The 17,178-nt window shown below is 39.4% G+C and overlaps 1 protein-coding gene across 1 annotated transcript in view; it reads right to left on the bottom strand.

The window, feature by feature from the left end:
* PIP4K2A (phosphatidylinositol-5-phosphate 4-kinase type 2 alpha) overlaps window positions 1–17,178 on the bottom strand; it is a 155,315-nt gene that overhangs the window by 13,100 nt on the left and 125,037 nt on the right. Inside the window, exons 5-6 of the mRNA XM_079106343.1 lie at window positions 15,290–15,436; window positions 10,457–10,495 (exon numbers count right to left, since the gene is read on the bottom strand). Coding sequence (XP_078962469.1) covers window positions 10,457–10,495; window positions 15,290–15,436 — 186 coding nt within the window. The remainder of the gene's footprint in view (window positions 1–10,456; window positions 10,496–15,289; window positions 15,437–17,178) is intronic.

Genomic DNA, 17,178 nt, shown 5'->3' with positions numbered 1-17,178 from the left:
ATCATCAGTGAGGTTAGCATTCAACACACTGTATGGATTTGAAACCAGTATTACATGTTGAGGGAATGCATACAAAATATTTTCTTACAAAAAAAAAACCCCTTTTTCTTTTGTACTAAGAACTAAATGCTTAAGATCAAGTCACACAGAAAGTAGGTTGTGGGATCCAGATGATTATCTTTAATCCTTAACACTGCCAATCCCACACAATCCCATTCCCCAGTGATTTCCCCTCAAGAAAACCTTAGTACTTAGCTTTCAAAAAACAATTTCAATATACCCCACTGATAATAAGCAATGTTTACATTAGAAATGCACCATTTTTAAAAAGTGAGAAACACTACTATGAACTAATGGTCTTAATAAACTCTTGGCGTAAAGCTGCCCACAAAGGTGATGTTTGCAGACCAGCACAGAATTTTGCACAGTGATCAGCAGGGTTATTTGGAACCCTGATTGTTTGCACTCAGAATTTTCCAAGCCTGTGGTCTTTGGAAACAGAGGGTAAAGGAAGCCAAGAAGGCGGACTGAAGGCAGCGCAGAACAACTTCTTCACTATGAATCCCCCCAACTGCCTCCGGCCTGCATTCAGCAGTCTTTCTGGACTGATTACTGGCCAACTCTATTTCTTTGCTCTGGTCAATTCTCCTGACTGGTTTCATGGTGATCACGAGATGCCAGATGTGGCAGGGTGATACTGAAGGCCATCCTCTCTGGGCCCTCCCACTCTTCCCCACATTCTTCCCAGCATGCCCGGCCCTTGGCCTGGACTCCTGAGTGGCTCTGAGGCCCCAGCCAGTGGAGGCTGCTCAAGTGTATGCACCCAAATCCAGCCCTCACCCGCTGGTCCATTCACTACGGTCCTGGTTCACATACTAATCCTAGTAAAAAAACTCACAAAAAAATTTTTTTAGAAAAATTTTCACTGAAAACCAAATGAAAATAAAATGTGGCTGTATGATTCTAAAAACTGGGTACATTAGTTTTTGAATTAATAAATTATCTATAATTCATAACATTTATTAAATATGTGGAATAAAATGTAGTGATTTTATATATGGCCAAAGACAGAAATTTGCTGACTATGTCTTACCTTAATTTTCCAAGAGTTAGTTTTTCTCAGTGAGTGGCTAATTTAGTGAATGCTATTTTGCTGACTTAAAGTAAAAAAAAAAAAAAAAAAAAAAAATAATCCATGAACTGAAAGCCTAGAAGCCAGAAAACACAACCCACATATGAAGGAGTAGTGAACTCATTCTTAGGGAGTAGTAAATTCTTTGGAGACATTTAACTCTGAATGAGCTGTAACACTTCACATTGTTGTGAAGTTTTTCTTTTAAAACACAGTATTATAATCTGTCTCAGAGCAAGTCTATATTCTTCAATAGTAGAAAACATACTACGCAACATTATTGGTCATGGTCAAAATGTTTTATGTGTAACTAAGAGACAAATGAACATGAACATGAGGTCCAGATGTACACTCGGCTGTCCCAGAGCCTGAGATAACCAGCATGCGGATACTTGTAAAAAGTACAAAAGCCTCTGAATATAAATAATCACTTATTATCCCCCCGAGGCTCAATAAAAGACATAAATGATCTCTAAGGACAGATTTGGCCAGGGGTTTGAGATTTTAAAAATATTCAGAATGGCTACAAAGTTCAGTGCTTTTATTTTTAGAAATGAACATATGCCTCTGTGGACAGCGAGGCAGACAAAGACCCAAGAACTAAGAGCACAGAATCCCGTGGGCACAAGAGATGCGAGACTCTGCTTGCTTCCCAGTGAAACCGGGTAGAAAGGAAGAAAAGCAAGGCCTTAAAAATTGAATATAAAAATACTTAGCACTTTTATATTTAAAAATTTCAAATTACTATGAATTTTTACAGAATCTCTGAAAGCCAAAACCAAAACAACAAAGTGTTACCAATAGGATTTAAATATATTTATGTCAAATGGGACCTACCCCACTTGTGCACGTGTGTGTGTGCGTGTGTGTGTGCGTGTGCGCGCACGCATGTGGGCGCTTATTTCATTTGGTTCTGTGATTTGATGTATAACTGCTGTCATTTATATGGAGGATAGCATTATAAGCTATCTTAAGGTTTAATAAAACCAGAAATTATAGGGGAATTTTGTTTAGTGAGAGTTAAAAAAATCAAATTATCTTTTAGGTGTCAAAAAACATTTTTACAATATCACAATAAATTTTACATCTGTGCCTATGGTCAGGAACATGACTTCAAATATATAGAATTCAAACCAAGTCAACGCTAGATTTTATTATCATGCTACACTTCATAATAAAAAGAGTCAACTGTATTGTACATGATCATTAACAACAGGAAAGTAAGAAATACATGTTCTTAAAATGCACAAAGATCACATCTATGTAATGCAGAGCCAAGTTTTTGTTTTAGTCTGGATATGAACCTTACTGGGAAGATGAAATGCACCCGGTCACACTTGAGTGTTTAATGCAAACAGGATTTTGGCACCAGAAGGTTTCAATGCAAAGGATAATATATATCATAATACTCTGTGATTAAAGGACTTGTATTTTAGAATGAAATGAATTTTTGTTCAATGTACTCATTTGGCAAACCATTAAAAAAAAATCAAATTGCAGACCTTGATGTCAAAGATTGTTGCCTGGTATCCCTTTGATGGGCTGATACTGTGACACTCTGAGCTGCATGAGAAACTTAAAATATATATACTAATTATGGTCTTATGTTAGGGACTGCTTATGTTCCTGATTTACTTATTATTCCAAGTGTACCTAAAGGAAAATAAACTTGCAAAATAGAATAAAACTTCTTTCACCATGCTTGCCAAAAATCTTCATAAAAATCAGAGCCTATAAAGTTGAAAATACACTCCAGAAGCCTGTCTGTCAGGGGGAGAATTTCAGATGATCCTTACATGGGAGCCAGGATAAAAACAATTTGATGGAATAACATCATATATGTGGTATCAATTTTGGGGTAACAAGAGATACTAGAGATTTATAATAAAATCAGTTCTGCTTCCCAAAACAGCTAAGCCACAAATTTGATACATGCAAAGGCAAATCAGTGAATATGGATAAAGTTTGTTCAGAACTAGCAAACATAACAGGTGTTTTGTCATGAAAGTACATATCACAGCCTCCCTTAACTATCGTTAAGCTGAAGGTCTACCCAAGTTCCTGGTTTGCAAAATGATCCAACTAACTTCTGATTTCCACAATGAAAACATTGAGAATGTCTGCATCTGTGACCAGCATTCACGTGTCAAAGTTTTGTGATTCCAATTCTGATTCTGTGTGTCTGTGCATATGTAAAATAAGGAAAGAAGATACACCTCAACATTCTTGTGAAACAGTGCCATAATTAAGAGGCACAAACCTGGATAAACTTTGCTGTCATTTTGTCATTTTGAATTGTTAAGACTGGTGAGGCCCAGCTATTGGTTATTTTCTCAAAAATTCTTTGTGTGTATGTGGTGTTAGGGATTGAACAGAGTAGCACTTTACCACAGAGCTACATGAAATTGATTCCTTGTCTAATACTTTCATACTCTTATGAACATAAGTCTGGGGGCAATGCCAAAGGTGACAGATTGGTCTTCCTCTATAAGCAATGATGTGACCACTGAACCGTATGTAGGACCTACAAAAGAGAACCTTTAAAACAGTTTTGTTCCAATCTGGTCAAAGACTGTGTTGCATGCATGTTTACAGTGATAACTCAAATTTCAAAGGCTGAACACTTAAGGAGTCTGATAAGTCGTACTGTTTTGGTTTAATACTAACCTAGTAAAGACAATTATTTTATTATTATGGATTATACATCTATAGCAGTTCGGATTAAATTCAGGCCACATACTAAATTTCATGTCTTCTCTCTACTTCAAGCTTTTCTAGAACCAACTGAAAAAGTTATTAGTTTAAAATAATTCCCATTATCTAACAGCACAGTTCCAGATGTGCTTGTGAGTCTCTTGAGTTCATTCCAATGAAATAAAAATTCAGATAATTGAAAGTTTATACATCACTCTAACCCAGTAAGTCCAAAAGACTTGAAGACTTTAATGCCTTCATCTAAGAGAAAAATCTGGAAGATGAGAGTCTCTTTGTTCACATGCCACACTTACTAGTCAGGAAAACTTCCAAATGCACTGAAGCTGAAAACCCCTACTTCCTGGCTGGGATGTTAGAGTGCATGCCTAGCATGTGTGAGGCCTGAGTTCAATCCCCCTCTTCCAAGAACATTCTCATGGTTTGCAGGTACGGTTCTTATGGCCTGCTTAGTCATCTGCTGTTAAAATGGTGCAGAACTCTTTTGCATCCATCATAGCTATCACCTGAACCTATAAGGAGAACAGAGGAGATTTTGGCGACTATCAAGTACAGGACTTCCCCAAGTGAAGTCTACTGCTGAATGGAAATTCTGAAGGAGGGTCCAGAGAAGGTTCATTTGATACAAGAGTTTCTCACAAATACCGAAGCATGAGAACCAGTGATAGATTCAAATCCTTTAGTTTCACAAATGAGGACAAAGTCAAATGACCTTTCCCTAAACCCCAAACTTCCAATAATGCCTCCTCCCACTAGGGCTGGGATGCAGATTCCCTAATCCTCTGTTCTGTGCCTTTGCCCACAAACCCCCTTTTATAAAATGTTTCTGTTCCAGGAGGCAGAAGTTACTGGTGTTGTGTTTAATTGAAGGTCTGAGAAACAAGCCCTGTACTTTGGGGTGAGGTAGGTGTTCCTAACCCTGCTGGCAGAGAGACAGGGCTCCCTTCTATCTTGGGAGAAAAGAACTTTTACAGAACAAGGGTAAAGCATTAGCTGAATCGAGGGTTGAAAACTCATGGCAATCTCTTTTTAACTGATTATTTGCCTACACTGGAAAAGCAGGTCCTTTTAATGGAGAGGAAAAGGAAGACTTCCAGAAGGAAGCACTGCTGGGCTTTTGTACCTTCTATAGGGGCCTGCCACCCTTGTTACCTTGCCTTTGACTGTAGCCCAAAGGACCAGATAGAGGTAGTAATTAATTATAATTTGTTACAATTTAAAGATCACAAAAGAAATGCTGAACACTGGTTTAGGAAAGCATTTTTAGATGTAAGGGTATTAATGCTTAATTCTCCAGAACCTTTAGTCAGTAATAGGTAAAATGTCAGAGATGGTGACAGTCTCTTAATTGCTAGTGCAATTCACAATGCATAAGAATCGACAAGGTGGCTTTTTGTAGCCCATTATCAAAGTGTCAACAATGATTATTGCCAATATAGTTACACAAATGCCAATTGCAGGGCAGCTGTTTTCTTTCAAATGGGTTCTGGGGAGAAGGTTGTATGTTAAAAGGAATCTTCTTATTGTGACCCTATGACTCCATTACACAGGCTTTACTTTACCTAATAAAATCAGACATGAGTTTTGAGAAGAATTGTGCAGAACGATGAACAAAATGCATATTTGTGTAAATCCCCAGGACTCTCTCTCTCAAGAACATGGGCTTTTTAAAGAGTCAGGTCAAATCCCCCAGAGATCAAGTGAGTCCAGTTATGTTTTCTTTTACTTCCCCGGATTCCCTGCTGAGTAGCTTGCTAGCTGGCAGCATGCTAAGACTGTCATTTGTAAAAAGCAGTCCGCTCAACTATAATTACTAATTTGATGTCACACTGGAATTGCAGCGCAGCTGTGAAAAGATCGACCACCAGGGAGATTCGCATTTCTCTGTCTCATTTAGAGGAGGCGAAACTGCTGGAGCCATGAATGGAAGATGCCCTTCCATTAAAAAGGAAAGAATTAAAGAATAAAACAAGTCATAGCAGCTGTCAGAATTTGACAATGGTTAAAAAAAAAAAAAGTAATGTTCTGCTCTTTTTTTAAAAAAATTCCAGACATCTGTACATGCATGTTCTGATACTTGTTGCCATGAAAGTGATCCCATTATTGTTAGAATATAACTTCTTTATTTCCTTCTGTTTCATCTTCATTATTATGCTAATGCAAATCACACTAATTATGTGTCAAGCTGAAATCCAAGGGATGGGACTTGTCTGCACCTATATCGCTAAATATTTGAAATGACAGTTTCAAAACTTGTCATCAACAAGTGAAAAGTATGAGAAATTAAAACAGCTATAATGATTCCAATGAAAGAAAACTTAAGAAGAATTGAGATTACTAATTAAGCCATGTCAATGGAGATTCTCTATGAAAATTGTACTTTGCACCGTAACAATCATTTGAAAGAATATCATTGTACAATTATAGCAATGAAAATAATTTTCTTGCAAATCATTTGCTTTCATTTCTAAAAGACTAAGAGGCAGAAAATAAATATTTTTAGCTTTCCCCAAATATTTCAAACCGAAGATAGCAGTGATGGTTTTGATAGCATTTATGGTTTTATTTGTGAAGATAAAAGAATTTTATGTTTTTTTTGGAAAGAGTCAAAAATATTAACTGATCATGAAAGAAAATGTGAAAGTTGGCAGAACAGGTAAGCAAAGAAATTTTTTTATATCTTAAAAATCCAAAGTTTTTAAAGAGATTGGCTCCATTAATGAATTTTACTTAATCTATTACCATTTAACAAAATGTTCCTGCTGTGAGAGAGAAGATGCTCTACTGCCAGGCCACACTCTCATGGTGGATTATTAATTTGCATTGCTTTTACTTTCCATATTTATATTTCTCCTCCACCCTTCCAGTGAGTGTCGTGTATTCACAATGACAGATGAGGTGGCCTTTTGGAAGAAGAGCTGTCAAAAACTTAACCCCCAAAGAAGTACAGAGCACTGGATTCTCAGGTTAACAGTGGGGACAATTTCAAGGTTTACATGGTGTAAGATATGGGGAGAAAGACTCTGTCCAAAAATGCACACTTGAAAGTATGTACAAAAATACTCAAACTTCTCAAATGAAGGAAATATAAAATAGTTGTTTTGCCAATATAGTATGATACTAAATGACTTATTTTACTACTTAAAAAAAGACTCAGGATGACCTGTTGTAGCATGTATTTAACTCTCTTACAATGTGTCTGTCAATGTAGTAAAGTTTTCCTCATTCATTTTCATGACTAATGAGATTAATATGAATTTTTGATATGTCCTTAAAAGAAAGAAGACACAGAGGGCTGGGGGAAGAACACTCCTGACATTTAGAAGGCTGTACGATAGGGGTTAGAAGTCTGGCCTCTGATGCTGGAGCACTGGGGCTCCAGCTCTGGCTCTGTCACTTCCTGACTGGGACCTGGGCCGAGTTACTGAACCTGTCTGCACAGTACCTTTGGTAACTCAAAGGAAGGAACAATTGCATCCTTCTCCATGTGGTAGTAGAATATGACCAAATTCATGTGCGATTTAAAACTGTCTGTGGCAGGTAGCTTTTACTCAACAAATGTCTCTTATTATTGTTTACCTTTATAATTCTCAATATACTGAAGCTAACATTTAGAAAAAAAAAATCCCAGATTGAGGCAGGGTTTCTGCATCTGCCGTGAGCTATGTGAGGAGGCCCAGGAACTGCAGCTCCATGGTCTGCCCTGAGTAAGGTGGGGAGCTGGACCCTGATCTCAAACCCTCCGGGGTTTGCCCTTTCTCTAAGGCCTCCTCCGAAGGAAATGTTGAGAGGAAAGAGGGCCACACATTCATAAAGCAGCCTAGCAGGGTCCTACAAAAACTGAGTTTCTGTTCAAATAAATTCTATATTCTTATTTTTCTTTCCACAGAAACCTACCCCAGTCCAGGGCTGACCTTTTTTGGTTGAGGGCAGTGGAACTGTGGTTAATGGCACGGGGTTCTGGAAAGCAGAGAGTCCTGTGGGCAGAACCCTGGAGAGGGACACACAGAACTGTACATTCTGCTTCCCGGGAAATCTCAGTTACAAGGTGTCAAATAGTTGTGGTTTCCCCTCCTACATGCCCTTGTATGATGATTTAGCTTTCAGCAGCCATCATGCCCTAAGCTGTAACTGTCTGTCTTGGCAGTGGTATCATCCCAGCAGACACAGCCCTGTGGATTGAACCTGAAGAAATCAAAACCAACAGAGGAAAATGATGCTGCTCATAGTAACCTCAAGGGACTTGGGATGAAGGAAAAACAGAGCAACTGACATGGAATAGGGACTTCATCCTGTCCACAGTTCTCACTTAGGTTGGCATGGGGTTAGGACGTTGAAGAGTATATGTGGCTTTTTAAACAATCAGATACCTCCTCCTAGGAGAAAGTCTTTGGCACTTGAAATGTTCACTTATAGCAGCTTGGAAGTTGGCAGGCATCGTTGCTGCTTCTTAGGGCCAAAGCTGGTGTCTGCAAGGTGACTTGCACTGGGATTGAAGTATAAAAGTACATATTCCACTAAAGCACATTAAGAGCACAAATTGTCAAAGGAGGACCCACCATTTCCTTTTTTCTTCCTCACTTCTTCACGCACAGGAATCCGATTTCTACTCCTACCTATCTGCTTCAACCAGGTCCCCAGGAATTTCCCTCTTGATAAATACAGGGGACAACTCTCAGTCCTTATCCTACCTGGCCTTACAGAAGCACCCAATATTCAATTCTAGAACATTCTCTTCCTCTGGTTTCTGGGACATTACTAGAGTGCAAGTTTCATGAAGGTGGGGACTGCCTCATCTTTTTCCTGAGGCATTTCCTACAACGTTTGGCAAAATGCTTGGCAAAATACTTGCTCATCAGAGATACTGATCCAAACTCTCTTGCTCATTTCCTGTCTCTGGCTGACCTTTTGCAGGACTCTCTTCCTGGACTTCCTCTTATATGGCGATGCTCTTCTGGGCTGGTCTATATATGATTCTCTTCTTCTCCACACATTCTTGCTGGATTACTTCATGTACTCTTCTCTTTGCAGACAATCCTTTCTGCTATGCCCCATTTCAGTGAGTGCAAAGAAATGCTATCCATCTGTCCAACCCAGAAATGCAGGAGTCATTCTGAACCCCCACTTCCTCTGCACATATTCCCAGGTCCCAGCCACCTCCTGTATTCCACCTGTGAGTTCTGTTGATCCTCCTCTTCAAATTTCCCCATAACAAACCCACACACACTGTGCTAGCTCAGGCCCCATCTTCTTGCGGTTGCCCCATCGGCCTCTCCAACTAGCCCTCTTTTCCTGGTGGTCTCATCTCTTTCTCCAGCTAACATAAAGTGCCCTCTGGGTCTCAGCACCTGCTGCTCTTCCTCACCTCTTCTGGCTCACTCTTCCTTATTTATCGGGTTTCCAAACATCAACTCTCTTGGGAAGTTCTTGCCTGGCCCTGCCCAGCCTGAGTCAGATGCCCTTGCTACATGCTCCAAGCACTCTGTCAGGGCGTTCTTCACCAGATACCACCACTTTCTACTTAATGGCAACACCCTCTAATGTATATATCTGGGTGTCTCAATATTTTAGCCCCTGAAGCTGGGATAGTAACCATGAAGACATTCACAAACACGTTTGAGTGAATAAGTGAAAGTAAATGAGCAAATTTATAAAATTTAAATCAAAACTGAATGGTATTATTCTAAGAAATTTAATTAAAAGATTAAACAAGATCTTGAGTCTATCTTTCAAATGGAATAGTTAAGAAATGGCACTTCTGAAGCTAGAGGGTAGGAAACAGTAAGAATCCAGAAGTAATCTTTCACATAAGCATGCAATGATTTGGGTTAGTATAGATTTACATATAGGAATCAATTTCTCAAATTCTTATTCAAACTGACACTTCAAGTTGATTATCTTGTCTAATCAACTAAATGTGATTCAAATATTACCTAATATACCCACAAGTCAGGAAAAAAATTTTTAAAAATGTGTTCTCTTTATCCCTAAATTTTTAAGCAAAAAAATTACAATCATATTTTAAATATATATACATGTATTTTTTTCCCCAGACAGGGTCTTGCTAAATTTCCCAGGCTAACCTTGAACTTGTGACCCTCTTGCCTCAGCCTTTTCAGTACCTGGGATTATAGGTGTGCACCTTGCCCAGCTTCCTATCTTAACATTTTATAGTTGTAAAGGAGTTTGCAAACTCCTGCAAGCCGACACTTTACATGGGAGAAAAGAAAGACTCAGAAAGGTCAAGAAATTCATTCAAGGTCACATTTGGGTAATAAGTGGTAAAGTGGCCTTGGGGACCTGGTTCCTGGACCTGCAGGAGAGCATCCTGAGCTCTAGCTGCCATCTTTGTTAAGTTCACTCTGCAGGTAACTGTTTTCTGCACATGTAGCATGTGAAATGCTCTTTTCAATCACACAGCTAATAACTATTTCATTATTCAATGATCTGAGGAAGGGAAATGAAGGAGAACAGTCCTCAGCTTGAAAATCTGATTCTTATTGCCAAAGGAAATGGGAAGAATCAGTGGTAGAAGATGAGAAAAAAGGATCAACATGGAAGGGGTGGAGCCAGCACACAGTCAGACACACAGTGAGAATGCAGAGGGCTTACCTTTTCTTTGTCACTAGCTTCTCTAGCCACTGTAGAGCCCTGAAACACAAAGAAATAATAAAAATGTGCACACACCAGGCAGCAGGTCTCACGTGTATTGAATATGAAAATGGTCATGGGTAGAGCGGAGAATTCTTGAGTGTTGTTCTCTGCAAGGCTCTTTCTGAGTGAGCTCCTCACCCCTCCTCAGCACAGCTCTCAGCCTCATCTGGGGCCTCCCTGAAGTGTTCTTGTCCACTGAACACTCTTCTGCAATCCCATCCCTGTTGTCCTTACCTGTTTCATCTTTCTCTGATTTGTATCCACCTGGTGGAAATCAGAAAAACCTGACAATCACTTGAGCAATAACTTAAATACTGGATCAAAACTACATCCACTGCCAGATATCGGTTGGTCTTACTATTTTCAAAGGGGAAGGGGGCCATCGGCTGGCTGTGGGGACTGCCGGGGCATTAAGTGCCTTTTCCTCCGCATCACATCTTCCAGATGAGGGCATGTCCTAGCCCTTGGACTGCCTTCTCTACAACACTGACTGTTTTCTCTCATGTGTTAGAGTTACTGAGGGACAGTTTCTCCTTGCTCACACTAAGCAAGTCCCCTGTGGGCAACTTACTGATCCCTTTACTTTGGAGATTCCTTCAAAGACACACGTTTACTTGTACCTCTTTTGTTCCGGGCCCTATGCTGAGCAGAGAGGTACAAAGTGGAAGAAAACACAGTCCTTGATCGCAGCAGTGTCTAGTCTACTGCAGACATTTTCAAAACTATGCCTCAGAGTTCTGGGTGTCCAAGATAACCAAGTCCACTCCAGGTGCCAACAGGGAGGCTTTGGGGGTAGGGTTCAAGCAGAGAAACTTCCCTTTTCTTTTTTTGTGGAAAATTTTAATTCAAAAGAAAAGCCAAGAAACAAACAGCCCAGTGTATTCCTAAATATTAACACAACTACCATTACTTATTCTTTGTGCTCTATTGGGATTTTTACCCACAGGAGGTGTTTGCTGAATAAATGGGAGAAAGATCACAGACCAATGATGGTCCCCCATACCCTTGCACTGAACACCTGAGCTACTACCAGGCAGGTCAAACTATTTGTTAACTAGACTGCTTCTTACATAGATAGCTATTGCCTTGGAATACTTAGGTTAGCCAACCATTGACGGAGCTTATATTTGGTTTGGGTAAAATGAAAGCAGCTCCCAGCTCCACCACTCAGAGATTCAAACTTCTACGTTACAATGGGCTCTCATTCAAGCAGCTCAGGTGTTGATAGGGATGCAAGTGGCCTGAAATTCACATATGAAGAAATTCAGGCTGAAGGGCCAGACAGGAGGCCAAGACAGGGCTGGAGTTCCCTGGAGATAGTTTCCACTCCTTTGACACCCAGTGTCCTCAGCACTGTGGATGCGAGAGACATTACTGGTGAAGCACAGAAAATGCTACTGTTTCTTGGGGACAAGTTCGAGGAGCATGAAGATGATCCACTGAATGAAGACGGATAATGTAAACCATTCATGAAGGAAAACCCAGGGACCTGTCCTATGACCACAGTGTACATGGTCTCAGAGAGGAGCTGGCACCTGTGATTTGCACTTGAGCACTGCATATGCTTCTGGGCAGAGGAAGAAACCATTTATTTAGTTTGGGTCTGTAACCAGGTTGTTGGTTTGTATGTGTTTTCCCTCCTAAATCATAATTACCCTGCTTCTGATTCAAAACTTCAGTTCTATGTAAACACACATCATCACTAGCCTGGGAAGGGGCAGGAAAGGACTCATCCAAGTTTAAATTAATTCACAATCAAAAGTAAAATAAAAGTAAAATTAAAGTAGAAAAGTATGGCTAGTAAGTTGAAGACAAGAGTTGAAGCCAGGAAATGCCAAAAGTACAGGTTCTATCACAACTGAAAGTACTAGAAAGATAATTTATCTATCTTTCTATTTATTTATCTATCAATCTATTTTTGCAGTACTTGGGATTGAACCCAAGGCCATGCCTGCTAGACAAGTACTCTACCACTAAGTTAATCCCCAGTCCTTTCTATATTTTATTTATAAAAAGGGTCTCACTAAGTTGCCCAGGCTGGCCTCAAATTTGCCATCTTCCTACCTCAGCCTCTTGGAGTACCTGGGATTATAGGCATGTGCTACTGTGGCCCAGCAGAATTTATTTAGGGAGATAAAATTATGAAATGCAAGGCAAAATTAAAAAATATTCAATCTACAATTATAACTTACACCAAGGCACTTATACTAGGTGCATACTTGTAGGAGGCACCATCGTAGGCATTGTGGGGGCTAAAAAATTAAATAGGATTGGCTGGGAATGTAGCTCAGTGATGAAGTGCTTGCCTGGCATGCATGAAGCCCGGGTTCCATCCCCAGCACTGAAAAAAAAGAAAAGATAGGGATAAAATATCCACATTTAAGGCCCTCACTAACAAAATGGATGAGACAACAGTTGTATGCTGTACCTTATTCTGGATGGTACACACATGTATCTCATTTAATCCTGTCAACAACCTCATAAATACAGGTAAACTCATCTCTGTTTCAATAGATGAAGAAACTAAGACTCATAAAGGTTCAGCAACTTGAATACAGCTACCAAGTCATAAAGCCAGCACATGCATGGGGCTGGGAGTGTAGCTCAATGGCCAAGGACTTGCCAGCATGGGAAAGGCCCTGGGTTCAATCCCTAGCACCACAGGGGGAAAAAAAAAAAAGAAGAAGAAGCCCTAGCACACGTGGCTTCAGAGGTCACTCTGGCTTTCTGGCATGGGACAGTCAAACCAGCACACAGACTGAGTGTGCTGAGCAGTTCTGCAAAGGCTTCGTAAAAGAGTCAGTGCTGGTGGGAGACCTGGAGGGTGGCTGGGATTTCCCCAGGGACAATTCCAGGGGCACAAAATGGCTTGAGCTAAGACTTGGAGGCAAGACAGGGCAAGACTATATGTGGTAGGTTGATCCAGCTGGTCTGGGAGAAATAAGCCTCGATGATTTCCTTCGCTGGGACTAGCATTTCTCAGTGCAGCTCTTGTAGGAGTCTGCAAAGTCAAAACTAATTTTAATAATTCTGAGTATCTTAATAATACTGAGACACTATTTGTCTTTTTCCTGTCTTGATATTTACATGGATACTGCAAAAACATTAGTGGACAAAACTGATGGCAGCTAAGCCCAATCAAGCACAGAGTGTTACTGGATATACTGGTCATTTAAAAACAACTAAACAAAACAGACCTCATCACTTAAGAATGTTTGTGATGAAGCACTAAAATCAATTTCATTAGCTCTTGATCCTGGGGTACACCCTCCACTATTCTGTGCAGAAGCACGCAGGAGCACTTCTGTTTATCAGGAACCATTCTCGTGATGGTTTCAGTTATGAGCTGAACTAGCCACCTTTTTCATGAGACAATGTTTTTATTTGAAAGAACAACTGACGATCTGTATTTGTTTAGCTCTGAGAAACTGGCAAATGTTTGCTCAAATGTGGACAAAGCTGCTAGACTCCCATGTGTGCTGGGGAGGTCGTGCTGTCATTTCACAGAAAACGAATGACGGAATTTGAAGAGCTTTCAAGTGAAAACGGGAATTCTGAAGAACTGGTATCTACCCTGAGCTTGCCAGCTTCCGAGTACATGAAAGACTTTCCCAATGAGATTGGTGGTGATATTAATATGACTTTTTTGATACTACACAGTGAAATGTGTCCATATTTGGAAGAACCACATAACTTAGGGAAGTAATATGTTCCCAATGACAAGTATATGACTAGAAAATTACCTGTGCATGCAAACAGACCAGTGAATTTTAATATAAAAAGCACAAAAAATTCACTGATATGATTTCAGAGTCCACAATGAAACTATACTTTGAGAAATTACCAACTGTCAAGTTTTGGTGTAGTATCAAAGAAGAATATCTATGATTATGTGAAAAAGTTATTAAAATACACCCTTCCCTTTCCCAACTACATTCTTTGTGCAAGGTCAGATTTTCCTTCTTTACTGCAATCAAATAACATTACATTAAACTGATAGCACAATCAGATATGATATTCCATATTAATTCAGACATTACAGAAATTTACAAAAATTATACAGCAATGCTACTTACCTAAGTTTTTCCTTTTATTTTTTTAAAAAATTTGTTAATGTGCAAATAGTCTTATTACTTAAAGTAAATTAAAAAAAATATTTCTCATATTAACTTTTAATACTATAAATATCCATAGACACAACCTATATAAAGGAAAGGCTCTTTGGTGTGTTCTTTTATGAATGTGAAAGGGTTCTAAGACTAAAAATCCTGAGCACCAATTGCTATAGACCAGAGATAGACAAACTTTTCTGGGGGTCATAGGGTAAATAAGTCTTTGTGGTTCGTAATGGTCCCTAAAGTTACTGCTCAACTCTGCCATGATAGTGCAAAAGCAGTCACAGACAATGCAGAAACAATGGGCATGACCACGTTCCAATAAAACTTTATTTATAAAATGACCCCTAGGTTGGATAGTTCATGGAGGCAGATCATAGTTTGCCAATCTTTAACTTGGACATTCTCCTATCAAGTCAGTGTTTCTAGATGTCAGAACACATCACTGTACTCTCAGAATTTCCTGAGAAATTTGAATATTCCTGAGAAATATGTACAGTGTCTTCTGGTGAACTCAGTAAGCACTGATTGTTTACCCAAACGGGTGCACTGCTAATTTCCTGGTAGTTTTAAGCTCTGGGTGCCTCCTAAGGACTTGCTATAATCAGTTGCAACATTTATTACATGAATGAATAAACTTGAATCATTTAGTGAAAATTAATAAAGTCAATCTCACCTTTAAGTCGTATTTCCTATATACAGATAAACGGTGACTGAACACATTTCTTGTAACAATCACATATATTTCAACTCCATCAACGTTAAGCCGGTACATGCCCAAGAACTGGGGAAGAAGGGTGACCCCATGACATTCCACTATGTACTGCACAAGAGAGAAAGAAAAAGGAAAACTCCCATCAAAAGACGCCCATTTAGAAAACAAGTTTTCTGCTGATGGTGCTTAAACAAGGCAAAAACCTGCAATTATTAAGCATCTATTTCTAGAAAATGACCACATTTGTACTACTCACCCATCAGATACAGACACGGCTCAGAAAATTCAATTTTATCTGCAAATTTTTTTTCCTAACATTCTAAACTAGTTTGTAAAGTCAAAAACTTTGATAACGATGGTGCAAGGGAAGAGCACAAGCAATCGGTCCTTTCTGAAATTCCCTTTACATGAAATTTCTCTATCTGGGGCCTCTATTTTCCACCTCAGAAGTCCTGGTGATGACTTTATGTGGTGGAGGCAAAGAGAGCTGGTCACTGAGATCAGCTTCTTAAATGCTGCTGAAGTCAAGATTAAAGAGGAAATTGCAGAGGACCCAGTGTAAGAAGCGTAGGTTTTCTGTTTCTCGCCGGGACTTTAAGGTCTAGACTTAAACTGCCCACAAGGGCAGGGGCGTGAAGGGGCCCTTTGCTCATGTTGTCTCCATAGACAGTGGGGGAGTGTCTGGTCCTGTGTGGTTTCCATCCTGTCCACTGGACAAGTCAAAAGGTTGACACATTGCCAATATGAGTTGCAAAAACATGGGTTGGTGGTGTTGCTCAGTGGTAGGGCACTTGCCTACCTAGTAGGTGTGAGGCCCTGGGTTTGGGTTCAGCACCACCAAAAAAAAAAAAAAGGTTGCAAAAACACAACATGACTGGAGGGCTTTAGTGATCATACTCCAAAGGGCCACAAGATGGAGCTACTTCTCCTGGAAAGTAGCTCTTTATAAACTGGTTTTCAAAGGAAAGCTACATTTTTCTTTCTTTAAAATGGGGAAAAAGAAGATTCCAATAAAGCCCTTTTATGTCCACGACATGTGCGTTAAATCTCCAGAATAATATACAGCACGAATACCATGATTCCTATATTGTAAACATCATAAGCACTGTGCATACTTATACAGAAATGCCTGGAAGAATGCTTGTCTAATGGTAATGGTTGTATTTGGGCAATTTTGACCCTTTATAAAAAATTGCATGGTTTTAAATTTTCTTTCTTTTCCTTTTACAATCAATGTTTAATAAAAATAATTAGGATGGTCTACCAAACTTCTTAGTGGTAAACACTGTTAATAATCAAGTCTGGTAATATTTAACCATCCTATGAATTAGAGTCTTAGTTTTTATCATTAAAGATGAACAACAACAGCATCTGGGATTAATTTTTGCCACCCAGAGTTTTGACAAATTTTAAACATGCTATGCACCATACATTCTCTTACTGACAATAATTGAGCTATATATTTAATTTGACATTATTTTCTGAGTAGAGTTTCATCTTAGCTTGTTACTTGAAATCAGATGAATAAAACATTTCTATTTCTTTCCTTTCAAAACATAATAAATCGACTTGAGTTTTGCTAATGCACAACAGGTGGTAGATAGTGCTTGGTTGAAAAGAAAATTTCTCACATGTGAGGTTGTTGTTTCCCACCTGGAGAAAGGTGGTTGAATGGGCCTTAACAGACTGCTGGCATCTCTACTGGGTAAGTGAGGTAGAAAGATGGGAGATTTGCAAACTAGAGAGATACGCATGTTTGTCTTGGGGCTGCCATTTACTAGCTGTGGCATCTTGGGTAGGTTACTAAATCACTCTGCAGTTTAGTTTCTTTCTTCTCCTTTTTTTTTTTT

The sequence above is a fragment of the Sciurus vulgaris genome, assembly GCF_902686455.1.
Source record: "Sciurus vulgaris genome assembly, chromosome: 12".
NCBI lineage: Eukaryota > Metazoa > Chordata > Mammalia > Rodentia > Sciuridae > Sciurus > Sciurus vulgaris.
The sequence above is the reverse complement of the archived record's forward strand: the minus strand, read 5'-3'. Positions and strand labels throughout refer to the sequence as shown.